We start from the raw sequence: 13,752 nt of genomic DNA, 5'->3' as shown, positions 1-13,752 counted from the left end.
ATAATCATAATTATGTTCATCTGCACATCCACAACTCGAATATGACTGCAGACTGTGGCCTGGAAATAAGAGTTAGTGAGGAAAGGAAGGTTCACATAAGGTCAATAAAAAACAGACACCTTTTTTATAAACATTGTGAGGGATCTGGTTAACTGATGCAGTTTGGATTGCATTTTATCTGCTTCATTTTGATGAGCGTTTTTTTTTTTTTTCTTAAATGTGCATGCTTCTATAGTCATATTTTGTTTTTAAGAAGAGATTTGCTGCCCATTTTTGGGTTTCAGCCAACCCGCTGAGCACCATTTGTATAAACATTCAGTGTTTGTGTCAGTGTTGAAGACAACTGACCAAAGATTTTGTTTCCAAAACTATCATGTAAACATCTTAGAACCAAGGTTTTCGGTCCCATGGAGTTGTAACAGAGAAAGTAAATATTTGTGAAAATTTGAGAATTGTACAGGGTTTTTCTTTATTCTAGGTGAATTCTTTCCACTCTTTTTTGTAGATTTTGGTTGGCAGACTGTCAGCAGATCAGCGAGACCGTGGGTTTAGCATCTCAGTTGTACAGAGAGCTGATCTGCGTTCCGTACCTGGCCAAGTTTGTGGTGTTTGCTAAAATGATCGACCCCATAGAGTCCCGTTTGCGTTGCTTCTGCATGACTGACGACAAAGCTGACAAAACTCTGGAGCAGCAGGAGAACTTTGAGGAGGTGGCAAGGAGCAAAGACATTGAGGTGTGCCACTGTAACTCGCACGTTCACATACATAATTAACGTTGAACATACTCTGTTTGGAAACAGTGAGTCATGAGTTTGTGAATATTCTTGTATTAGGGCCATTCTACAGAAACTGCTGTCCCACAACTAAAAAACACATTTAAAAATCATTTAAGTATTCAAATCTTTAATGTTTCCTAAGATCCTTCTATTATCTATTGAAACCCACAATAGATAAGCCTAATATATTCAAAATCATAATTTATTTGGTACTTTCAACTGATAGGTGGCTGTCCCGAACTTATGGAAATGATATTGAAATAATTTTTGTATTTTATTTCCATTGTTGTTTATAAAATTATCTTTTTGATTCTACATTTGAGACTGATTTTAACTACACCCCTACATTTATGATCCCTCTCTCTCATAACTACATGGTAAGTAGATAGGCCCCATCATTTTGAGGTAAATGTGTTGAAAATCTATGCAACTTTAAGGAATGTCACTACTTTAAGCCAGGTTCAAAAGTATCTAAAATTGTCACTACCTAAACAGTCACTACTGAAACATTTGGTTGAGTTTCAGTAGTGACATCATTGATTTTTTTTGGGTGTTATTCTGTAAATTTGCCACTACTGAAACAGTCACGACCAAATCGTGGCATCTTTGTTCCTGTAGTAACAAACGGGAACTCATAATCCTCATATTTGGGGGAAATAATTTTTTTTTAGTACAGTTATGCAAATTAGTTTTAGCAGTGTTTTAGTTTGCAAGGTAAAAGCATAAAAGCATAGCATTACAGTCACTACTGAAAATGTGCAGTCACAACCGAAACATTATCTGCCAAAATATTATGATAGTTTTGGTTCAATGTATATACAGACTAATGTATTCTTTACTTTAAAATTAGTATGATCAACTTTTTGCCTTTTTCAAAGAAAAATTGGATTCAGAATACAACAAATCTCATAAATTGCACTTGAAATATTGTTACAAATGAAATTGTTGACTTTTGGTCCAAATGGATTGAGTATATAACTCCTTTTAAACCTAATGCTTTTTTGATATAGAACTCATGTTTTATGTTTATTTAAAGTTATTGCGTCCACATCCCCTTTCTTTTGTAAATAGTTTTTGTATAAATGGAAGAACATTTAAAGAGAGATTTTGATCTGTCATTGTCATGAGAAATTTTTTGATCAGTTTTTTATTTCATCCCTGATTAGGGAATTCAAGGAAAATGCTGTAAAAGTGACAAATGTCATAAACAGATGCTCTGAATTGTATCTCTTTGCAATAAAAAAAAAATGTAATTGTTGTTGATTTACATTGTAAAAAATATTTACCATGTAGATGTAAGCAAAATATTAAAAGGTTGATATAACCCTTCTTATTGAATGATACATTACTGTGTATCAGTAGTGACAAATTTGGGGAGAGGACAGATATTCCAAATTTTTCTGCAAATACAATATGAGAATTAACTGCACAGTTACTAGAAATGTGTACCTTAGATATTATAGAATTTGCATACATACAAATTTTTTGGAAAAATAATTTTTTCAAGATGTTTCCAACTCTGACTTTGGACCAGTTCTGTAGAATGGCCCATATACACACAGGACCATTCACTGAAAAAAAAAAAACCTATGACAGAACATGTACCTTTGTAATTCACAGACTGTATTCATATAAACGCCCACGCATTCATTTTCTCATATATTCAAACACAATAACCCCTTCTGATCATTTATTGACACTACAGAGACATAAATGTATAAATGCTTATGATTTTCACTCGTTCTTTTGTCAGATTCTGGAGGGTAAACCCATTCATGTAGAATGCTACGGCAACATCGCTCCTCTGGCAAAGAGTGGTCAGCAACTCATCTTCAACTTCTATGCCTTCAAAGAGAACCGACTCCCATTCAATGTCAAGGTTTGAGAGACATTGGCCTAATTCTTCCAGCTATTATGCATGCACATACAGAATTTCAGTCAACAAGTATTATCAAGTAAATCAGCTATGCAGTTAAATCTAAATGTTGAAATTAAATGCAAAAAGTAAAAAAAAAAATTTTTAAACAGATGTGACAAATGTATTGGACATTTTATTGATGCTAAGCAAAGTGAATACAGCATCACACAAACGTTTTCGGTTACCAGTGCCTCTGAAAAAAAGCTCTATTCACAGTCTGCCATAAATTATTTATTCCATGAGCAAAAGTGTCCTATAACAGGTATAGCAAAAGTGTCCTATAATTAGCATTAGGCTGGTCATGTGACCGCAATATAACAGACCCCATGAGGCAGCTCAGCTCAATTTAAATTAAAGCAGCTTTTATTCGGCTTCTAATATGATTAAGACTTTTTGTCATTCTATGTTGTGTATATGAATGTGTTTTGTAGGTCAGAGATATGGGCCAAGAGCCATGTGGGAGAATGTCATTCCTCAGAGAACCTAAAATCGCAAAAGGCCTGCCACAGAGTGCGATCTGCAACCTTAACTTTACACTGCCAACACACAGGAAGGTAAGAACAGACAAAAACATAATTCTCTGGTGTTATTTGGAGTCTATTAAACGTTAAACACATCACAGAGCTATTCATGTTGCTGCTTTAGTTGTAACTTTATTTTGCATTTCCTTTTGTCTTGCTCTCTTTTAATCTCTGCATCTGCATTTATTATCTTTTCTATTCCTTTACTGTCCTCTTTCTCTTGCTCGTCTCTATCCAATACCATCTTCACCTACTCACTGTCCTCGGCTGCTGCTGCTCCATTATGTGTTGCTGCAATGCAACATGGGAAATTTTAGGAAATGGAGTCGGATCCTGATGATGAGGTACATATTTCATAACTTGTCCACCTTTGCCTTTAATGTGGTGCTTACGTGATCATACGCTTATTTATTTATGTGATTGGTCAAAAGCTTTTGTACCAGCTCCCGTCATTGGTTAGGCAAGTGCATGACTTCTTTTTGTGTTTATCAGTATATTTAAAGCCTTGTGTTATTTTGTGGCTTGGTGGAAACATTTTTTTACATATCTCTTTTGCAGAATTAAGTTTTATTTCATTTGATTTCAAAGTGAAGCAATTAGGCAGTTTCACTGGAAAATACTAACCTTTCACACTGTTAGCAAATGGGCTGTGCTTGTCTAGTTGACCCTCTCTCAGGAGACCGCATTTTAAAGTGAAATGAAGCATAACATTCCTTACAGAAACTGAAGCAATTTAAATATTTTACCGATAGCCTAAATTAAATTCACCACATGAATGAATTTCTTCAAAAGATGCACTGAAAAAAATCTGAACCAACATAGATCAGTGCTTTCAAAACAATCAAAAGGAAATTGTAGTAGTAGTAGTTACTTAAAAGATCATTGCACTACGATTTTTGTCACTATGTTCTTACATAGGATTTTTACTTTTGTGTTATTGCAGAATGACAAAGATCGACGACATACCTTTGCATCATTAGCATTGCGAAAACGCTACAGCTATCTGGCCGATCCAGCATCCAGTGAGTCTTACAATTTCTTTATTCTTGAAACATCAGCATGACATAATCACACAGTCCAAGCTTCACAAGTACACAGGCATCTGATATAGGCATATATGAAGTCACAATAATCTCATATCTCACCATTTTCGGCAACAGAACTGCCAGTATATAATGTCTGTGTACATCATTCATAAACAGTTACATTTGTTTGCTTGCTTTTTTGCCTTCTTTTGTCATTTGTGTTGTTTTTTGTTTTATTGTTACACATTTCATATGATTTGCTATCACATTGTCTTTATAGGTTGTGTATTGCTTAATGTGTTTTTGAATAAACCCATTATTATGCCTCATATTGTATTCATTGTTTTATTTTCAAAAGAATGTTGAACGGTGGACTCAATATCAGTAATCAATACTTGCTCCCTTATTCATTTATTACAACTCTGTGCCTTGCAGTTGATCAGATTTACCTGCTTGTTGCCTTTTAAGGGTGAAGAAAAGCAAGTTTGTCATAATACCAAAATGTCAGCTAACACCGCTAAAATTAATAGGCTATTGAACATACGCCTTTAGTTAAAAAGTGCATTATTAAGGTAAATATTAATAATAAATTAAAACAATGGCATATAGCCTTCAAGTTTCTCAATTAAACATTATATATATTTCATAAATATTGATTGTAATTAAAAATGCAAAAAATGCTTTTTTTCTCCTGTAGGCCTAACTTTGTTTATGTTCGATTTTAGATTGTTTATTAAATGTATTAAAGGGATAGTTCACCCAAAAATGAAAATTTGATGTTTATCTGCTTACCCCCAATGCATCCAAGATGTAGGTTACTTTGTTTCCTCAGAAAAACACAAACGAAGATTTTTAACGAAAACCGGTGCAGTCTGCCAGCCTTATCATGGACGTGGATGGGCACCAAATGTTTAAGAGTAAACAAAAACATGCACAGACAAATCCAAATTACACCCTGCGGCTCGTGATGATACATTGATGTCCTAAGACACGAAACGATCGGTTTTTGTGAGAAACTGAACAGTATTTATATCATTTTTTACCTTTGATACACAGCCACGTCCATCTGTCATGTGCACGAGTTTGGCATCAGTCACGTCACATGAGCACGCGCTCTGGCGTAGAATACGCAAACGCTGGAAGCGATCTGTCGCATGTATACGACACTCATTGTTTACACAGTGCACAGAGATTGTGGGTATAGCGGCTATTCAAAATGGTAATTACTTTCGCGTATCCTGATTGTTTAAACCGATTTAAAGCTAAAAGATTACATTAGTTTGCGCAAACTCATCCGGGACTTTTCACTGATTTCCCCTTACGGCGTTTGCGTATTCTACGCCAGAGCACGTGCACATGTGACGTGACTGATGCCAAACCCGTGCACATGACAGATGGACGTGGATGTGTATCAAAGGTAAAAATTATATAAATACTGTTCAGTTTCTCACAAAAACCGATCGTTTCGTGTCTTAGGACATCAATGTATCATCACGAGCCGCAGGGTGTAATTTGGATTTGTCTGTGCATGTTTTTGTTTACTTTTAAAGGTTTGGTGCCCATCCACGTCCATGATAAGGCTGGCAGACTGCACCGGTTTTCGTTAAAAATCTTCGTTTGTGTTTTTCTGAGGAAACAAAGTAACCTACATCTTGAATGCATTGGGGGTAAGCAGATAAACATCAAATTTTCATTTTTGGGTGAACTATCCCTTTAAAGTTGCCCAGCAGCGATCGGTGAGTGTTTTTTCTCAACAATTTTGTTTAATATTTATGATATAATAAATAGACAGGTCTGTTATGCTGCATTTACAATGCAAGGCCTAATGCTCTATTTTGACAGGAATCTTTTTAACTCAATATAAATTTACTCTGTACTCAGTAGTACCAACACTGTAGGATTTCATACCTAACACCGGTACTTATGACATCCCTAAGCAAAAATTAATAGATAGATAAAAAGTTTTTTTTATTAATTTAATATGAAACATATTTTCAGAACATTTTGAGCTTCTTGGCTTATTTAAGTGGCTGACATTTTTCCATAATTTTGCATCTCCATCCATGTGCCATAGGCATGAGTTATGTTTTGTTTTTCATGTTTCAATTACTTTTCATTGTCCAAAGCCTCCACAGTTTCAGTATTTCCACTGCTGTTTGTTCTTGGATTTATCCCCTGACTGAATCTTTCTTGTTTCTCTCTTCTCTCTTATTTAACTATTTCCGTTTACTTTATTAATTTAATTATGCTAGAAACAGCTGAAAGAGGCCATAACACCACCACTCCAAAAACCACGCCGCAGCCTTCTGGCTACGCTTACAAGCCTGTCTTTACGACGCGCTCCTACCAGGCCTGGGCGACAAGCTCTCCTGTCAACGTCCCCTGCCAGACAAAGTCTGGATTTGGCTCCCTCTCGAGCTCCTCATCCAACACCCCCTCAGCCTCCCCACTGAGGTCGGTGTGGTCTGTGAACTCTGCCTCTCCTATCAAATCCATTATTGGAGGTTCACCAGCGTCTTCCATCAAATCTGCCAGTGACATTGCATCACCGATTCGATCCTACAGGACAATCTCCTCGCCAATAAAAACTGTAGTTCAAGGTGCCCAGTATCCGGTCCAAGCTTCCCCCACCCTTCTGTCCTCTCCAGGCAAGAGTGCCCCTGATCCAGTTTCACTTAAAGGCCTCACAGGGCTCTCAGCCAGGACATCTCCTGTACCACCTGGAACCTTGCTGGAAAGATCGTCCATTGCAATGACTCCTCCAGCCTCACCTAAGTCTTCACTAAACATGTACAGCTCAAGTTTGCCATATAAGTCTGTCGTAACCTCAAACCCTCCAGCAACCTGCTCCCCCATTAAAACTGTCCCGGGATTCTCCTCTGTCAGAACCAACACTGATGCCTCTGCCAGAGGATATCTGTCATCCCTCTCCTCACCATTGAAATCCGGCTCAGCCACTACAGCAGCTGCGCTGATCAATGGGACGGTTTCCCCAACCAAATATCGCTCCTCCTCCCCAACAACCCATCTTACCAGCACCTTGCAGGAAAGAATTCAAGCCACAACCAATGCGGCAACAACAAGTGTAAATGCTGCCTTTGATGAAGTGGAAAAAACATTTAATTCCTGCTCTGCTGGCTATGGCACACTAAAGTCAGTGTCCTCCACTCCCTCATCCTCTTACCAGTCTATCCGTTCCTCTGCATCCAGCTCACTGTATGCCTCCCTCAGATCCCCTCCGAATTCTACCACATCTGTAACTTCAAGCACTATTACAGTCCCTGTCTATTCCGTTATAAATGTCTTACCAGAACACCAGTTTAAAAAGCTCCCTGAAGTCTCCATGTCAACAGCTGCTCTCCTGTCCCCCAGAAAGGCCATGCCCCAAGAGGTCAATGCCCAGACTCAGTCTTCTTTTGCCAGAACTCTGTCTCCTGTCAAGACTCCAATGCACATGTCCCCAGGAACAATTAAATCTGCTACCTCTTCATCCCCTCTGTCAAATAGCCAGGAGATACTAAAAGACGTGGCTGAAATGAAGGAGGACTTAATCAGAATGTCTGCAATTTTGCAAACTGATACAAATTCAAGCTCCAAAGGTTATCATGCTGACTCTAAGGAACATAAAGTGGAAGATGAGGAGCCTTTCAAGATTGTAGAGAAAGTCAAACAGGATCTTGTCAAAGTCAGTGAAATTCTTAGCAAGGATGTTTTGAGAGAGAGTAAGGCAAATATTAAAACCAGCAAGAAAGATGTCGTAGAGGATGACATAGACGATAATCCACAAAATGAATGGAGATGCCCTCCTCGATATGAAACATTAGCCCCTCAAGTCAAAACAAAACCAGTATCTGACAGAGATTTTAACCTTGCTAAAGTCGTTGATTACCTAACAAATGACATTGGCACAAGTTCTCTTTCTAAAATAGCAGAGGCTAAACAGAGAACTGAGGAAGCAAGGAGAGAAGGAGAGGAGAAACAAAAACGTGTCCTGAAACCTGCAATGGCACTACAGGAGCACAAGCTCAAAATGCCTCCAAACAATATGCGCCCCTCACCTTCAGAAAAAGAACTTTCAAAGCTGGCCGATGCATTGTTTGGCCCTGAAATAGCACTGGACTCTCCTGATGACGTGTCCCATGACCAAGACAAGAGTCCACTTTCAGACAGTGGGTTTGAAACCCGCAGTGAGAGAACTCCCTCTGCCCCCCAAAGTGCAGAAGGAATGGGGCCCAAAGGCCTCTTCCAGGAGATACCTCCTGTCATCACTGAAACACGCACCGAGGTAGTACATGTCATAAGGAGCTATGAGCCTCCAGAGGATCATAAGGAGCCAGCATTGGAAGATTCTAGAATGACAAAGCCTCCACTGCGATGTGCAGACACTGAACCTCGATCTCCTGGTGGGTCTATCAAAGAAAGAGTTAAAGCTTACCAAGCCAGAGTCAATGCAGAGGATGATGTGATGAGCAAAGGTATGCGGGTCAAAGAGGAAACTCACATAACAACCACTACAAGAATGGTATACCACAAACCGCCTGTTAAAGAGACTGCATCCGAGAGGATGGAGGAGACCATGTCTGTACGAGACATAATGAAGGCCTTCCAATCTGGGAAGGATCCATCTAGAGAGTTAACAGGCTTGTTTGAGCACAAAAGCAGCAGTGAAGGGGCAGATCCATCTGTTAGACCTCTAGACCCAATGCCCAAGGTCGAGCGTATCATTGAGGTTCACATCGAGAAAGGCAACAAAGCTGAACCAACTGAAGTAATTATCAGAGAAACAAAAAATCACCCTGAGAAGGAAATGTACATATATCAGGGCAAAAGTGGCATGAAAGAACTGCAAAATAGGATGGGCAGTGAGCAACATGACCGCATAGAACCTGAAGAATCTCTTCCTTGTTATCTGGACTCCAGAATACACGTGCCTGTCTCTGTGGAGGATGATAAGACCTTGAAGTTGCTTAGTCAGCAGTCAGTGGAGTATCATGATGATGAATCATCTGAAACAAGGGGAGAATCATACAAATTTGCAGAGAAAATGCTCCTGTCAGAAAAATTTGACTCTTCCCATTCAGACTCAGATGAATCTGTGATTGACAGGTCGCGATATTATGGTGAGGGAACACAAGGTAGCTCAATCAGAGAGTTCATGCTAAAGCCTGATAGGTCAGGTAGATCATCAGAAGATGACAATTACGACAAGCTCACTTTGCTGCAGTATGCTTCTGATCCTGATAGTCCAAAAAAGTCTATTTGGATGAGAGTTTCTGAGGATGGGCAAAGTAAAAGCAGAGAGAATCACAAATATGGAGACAGAGTAGACAGAACTGTCAAAGAGGCAGAGGAAAAACTTAGTGAAGTCTCACAGTTCTTTCGTGATAAAACTGAAAAACTGAATGACGAGCTTCAGTCCCCTGAAAAGAAGCATCGCAGACAAGATGCAAGGGAGACTCGTTCTGGCCCCAGCTCAACATGTAGTAGCCCAGAGAGGTCAATGCATAGGAATGGAGGTACTGGAGAGGACTGGAGTAGAGACAGGTTTAGGGATAAGTATGATTGCCATGACAGAAAATGTGCCAGTCTACCAAGCAGTCCTGAAAGACGAGTCTTGCTTCGATACAATGATGACCCGAAAAAGGGAGACAGCTCATCTGCAAGCAGTGTGAGTGAATCGTCTAAATATTTCCAGCCCTCAACATCTAAGGTTAGCTCAGTAAGAATGAAATTTGAATCAGAGGCCCAGAAACAAGACAAAGGTCCACAGTGGGGACACAATTCAGGATCCCCAGTGAGGAAGCTGCAGGAAAGTAAGCTACCTGTTTATCAAGTTTTTGCAGGGGGGAATCCCCCAAAGTCAACAGAGTCTTCAGAAAGTGAGAGAAGCCCCAAAAAAGATAGTGAGGGTGGGCACAGTTACAATGTTCGAAAGGCTCAAGTGTTTGCCCAGAATCAGCAGAGTGAAAGACAGAGAAATAGGTCAGATAACTCTTCACCGAAAGATCACCACAATGTTTACAGTAAGGAGCAAATTGCCAGTGAAGACAGGAAAGTTTACAAAACTTGGGAAAACCATGGCAATGGGCAACTGAAAGGCCAAAAGACAAAGCTCACTCATACTCTAGTGCATGACAGGCAAAAGGATGACTCACAGAATGAGACGAAAGAAGAAACAACTAAAAAGATCATTTACACAGAGCTTGTAATTCGAGAAGACCCTAGTAATGCTGAAAAATGCAATGGTGCTCTAAAAAAAAACTCGGAATCACAAATTCCTGTTAGGGTTTCATCTAGTTTCATAGACCATCATCAAAGTAGTACTTTAAAGTTAGATTCCTCCATAAAATCTGAAAGAACAGGGTCTCACATAGCCAGAAATACACAGCACCCTAATTCAGGTGCTAGCAAATCACCTAGTGATGTATCATCTGTAGTGAACTCAGATTCTAGCAGGCAGATTGTGAATATAGTCTGTAATGGTGTGGATGATAACCAAGTTGAGTTTATCGAAAAAGTGACCCCAGGTGTCACTGCTGATATTAAACCTCTTCCTGTCTATGTCAGCATTCAAGTAGGTAAACAGTATGAGAAAGAAACTGCTACTGGCCAGTTAAGCACTTACAAAAAAGTTGTGAGCCATGAGAGCAGGACAGTACATGAAACACGAGGAGCGTTTTATTCTGTCAAACAGAAACAGCCGCCATCTCCACAGGGAAGCCCTGAAGATGACACATTAGAGCAGGTCACATTTATGGATAGTTCAGGGAAGAGTCCGGTCACTCCCGAGACACCTACCTCTGAGGAGGTTAGCTATGACCTGAATTCCAGAGCTCCTGAGCCTGTCATCGGCTCCATGGCCGGCATGCCAAGCCCAATCCCAGAGGAGTCAGAAGAAGAGGAGCAGCCTAAGACATTCATTTTCAGAGAAGTACCAGCAGAAAAAGCCAAGTCTCAGTCGCCAGAGCCTTCAAAAAGAAAACAAGACTCGAATGGAAAAAGGTCAAAAGACAAACGCATTGCTTACATCGAGTTCCCACCACCACCACCTTTAGAAACTGAGCATGGTGACCCTGAAAAGAGGGGGTCGTGTCCTTCCTCAGAAGCAGAAACGGAGATGATGGAGGTGAACCTTCAAGAGGAACATGACAGACATCTCCTTGCAGAGCCAGTAATCAGAGTCCAGCCTCCTTCCCCTCTTCCACCTGGAGCTGACAACAGTGACTCTAGTGATGATGAATCTGTTTTTCAGCCTGCCCCCCTTAAGAAATACACATTCAAAATGGCTGAGGAGTGTGAAAAACATGTTAAGCCTAGGAAACCAGAGAGAAACGGCTCACACCCCAAGGAATCGGGTATCAACGGCATTGTCAAAGGAGAAGAGGTCGAATGTGAACAGAATGGAAACGATCAGTCTATCACTGATTGCTCGATAGCAACAACTGCAGAATTTTCCCATGATACAGATGCCACTGAGATAGATTCTCTTGATGGGTATGACCTACAAGATGAGGACGATGGACTGAGTGACCCTAAAACCTCCAGCCTGTCGAATGAGGGAAAAGCAGGAGATCGGTCTTTCAGCCAGAGCAAACTTGAAGTGATTGAAGAGGAGAGCACGCCAAATGAGGAATCAGGGGAAAAGGCAAAAACCAAGAGGTCATCTGGGAAAAAATCAGACAATGAGAATGAGGACAAAATCTACTCTTTGGAGGGAAGACACCCAGACAGACAAGGTTTTACAGACAATTATTATAAGTACCAACTAGAGGAGAGCATAAACACTACATTTAAAACTGTGGCTACTAAAGGCTTGGATTTTGATCCATGGTCTGGTAAAGCGGGAGAGGAGGGAGCTTTCGATGCTAAAAACAAAGATGAAGATCCGAAGCCCTGTGCTTTGTCAGTGGAAGACAAATCGCAAGCGACCACGCCGGATACCACTCCAGCAAGAACCCCGACAGATGAGAGCACCCCAACTAGTGAGCCCAACCCTTTCCCCTTCCACGAGGGCAAGATGTTTGAGATGACCCGCAGTGGTGCTATTGACATGAGCAAGAGGGACTTTGTTGAAGAGAGACTTCAGTTTTTCCAGATTGGTGAGCATACATCAGATGGGCAGTCAGGGGACAAGGGGAAAGGGGGCAGGAATGCGGGGGTAGTCGCCTCTCACTCAAAGGCAGGGGAAAGAGCTGTAGAGGGGAAGGTAGAGGCAACCACAGATTTAACACCCTCCAGAGGCAGCACAGTGCAAGGCAGTGCTGACTGCCTGGACGCACCTCCATTCGCTGACACCACCTCATGCACTGTCACAGCCTCCAAGGTCGACCCCAAATTACGCACCCCCATTAAGATGGGCATCGCCGCTTCCATTACTATAAAGAAAGACCCTGGCTCAGCTGAACTGACTGATGTTAAAACTGAGTCCTCAGACAGTCAGATGCCGGAATACATTAGCTTGGAGTCTCAATTAGCTGAAAGCCACTTTGATAGCAGGTGCACTAACTCTTCCCCGACCAGCAGAAAAGATTACCCATCAGAGAACTACAATAACAACAATAATTTAGAGTCCTCCAATGTGCAGGCAAATTACATCCAGTGTGGTAGTGTAGTGTTCAATTTGCAGTCATCTTCTGAACCCACCTTGCAGAAAGCTAGTAGAATAGAAGCTCAGTTCTGCAGGGAATCAGTGGAGAAAGCCAGTGCTGAGAGTCCTCAGACTAAGGTAGTCTCAGAAAGCAGGCAGCCCAAGTCTAGGCTCCCAGTCAAGGCAGCAGGGTTCAGTTTTAACACACTCAGTTCAGGGAAGCAGAAGCCTAAACAGGTTGTGAGGCCAGAGGCAAGGAAAGTAGATCCTGCATCCATAATGCCTGAGCCAAAGTCTAGAATACCTGTCAAGGACATCAAAAGAAATGGTGCAGCTAACTCAGCTGTCACAGCTCAGGTAGTTCCAAGGTCGAGTAAGCTCACAGAGCCAGAGAGATCAGTCAGACCAGTGGTTCCCTCTAGGCTGCCTTTCAAAGACAGGCCATCTGGTGCTTCCGGTGGTTCAGTTAGCGAGGTGTGTAGGCAGTCGATCGAGTTCTTAAAGAACGTTAGCGGAGAAGCAATAAAGGTGGCCGAACGACTTTCAGACGAGGAGAAACAGACACAGGGAGAGCAGTCGCAATCGGAGGAGGACAGCAGCACATCACGAAGCACCTCACTATCGGACCCCTCTCAGTCCCAGCCCTCCCTCTCCGCTGGCTCCTCCCGAGGGGTCACACCCTCGAGGACAAAGGTCACAAGGGCGGCGGGCAGTGAGAGGAGGAGGAGTAAGCGGACTGGAGGAGGGAAGGAGGGCAGTAAGAACGAAGGGGCTCGCAGGTCGCCCCCCGTCGCGGAGATCAAGCCTAGTTTGTAAAACTTTATTGAAAACTTTACTTGATCCTTAGTTGCATGAGCCGTTGTGACTGATTGGATTGCCTGTGGCGTGAACAATAGTTGTCATTCTTGTCATTCTCTCATCACTG

The 13,752-nt window shown here is 41.3% G+C and overlaps 1 protein-coding gene across 1 annotated transcript in view; it reads left to right on the top strand.

The window, feature by feature from the left end:
• The window catches only part of ank3a (ankyrin 3a), a 119,574-nt gene that overhangs the window by 90,382 nt on the left and 15,440 nt on the right, over positions 1–13,752 (top strand). Inside the window, exons 33-38 of the mRNA XM_073826522.1 lie at positions 506–734; positions 2,530–2,655; positions 3,126–3,248; positions 3,533–3,559; positions 4,159–4,237; positions 6,493–13,635. Coding sequence (XP_073682623.1) covers positions 506–734; positions 2,530–2,655; positions 3,126–3,248; positions 3,533–3,559; positions 4,159–4,237; positions 6,493–13,635 — 7,727 coding nt within the window. The remainder of the gene's footprint in view (positions 1–505; positions 735–2,529; positions 2,656–3,125; positions 3,249–3,532; positions 3,560–4,158; positions 4,238–6,492; positions 13,636–13,752) is intronic.

This window comes from Garra rufa, chromosome 21, assembly GCF_049309525.1.
Source record: "Garra rufa chromosome 21, GarRuf1.0, whole genome shotgun sequence".
Lineage (NCBI taxonomy): Eukaryota > Metazoa > Chordata > Actinopteri > Cypriniformes > Cyprinidae > Garra > Garra rufa.
Note: the sequence above shows the minus strand (reverse complement) of the source record. Positions and strands in the feature narration are given on the sequence as shown.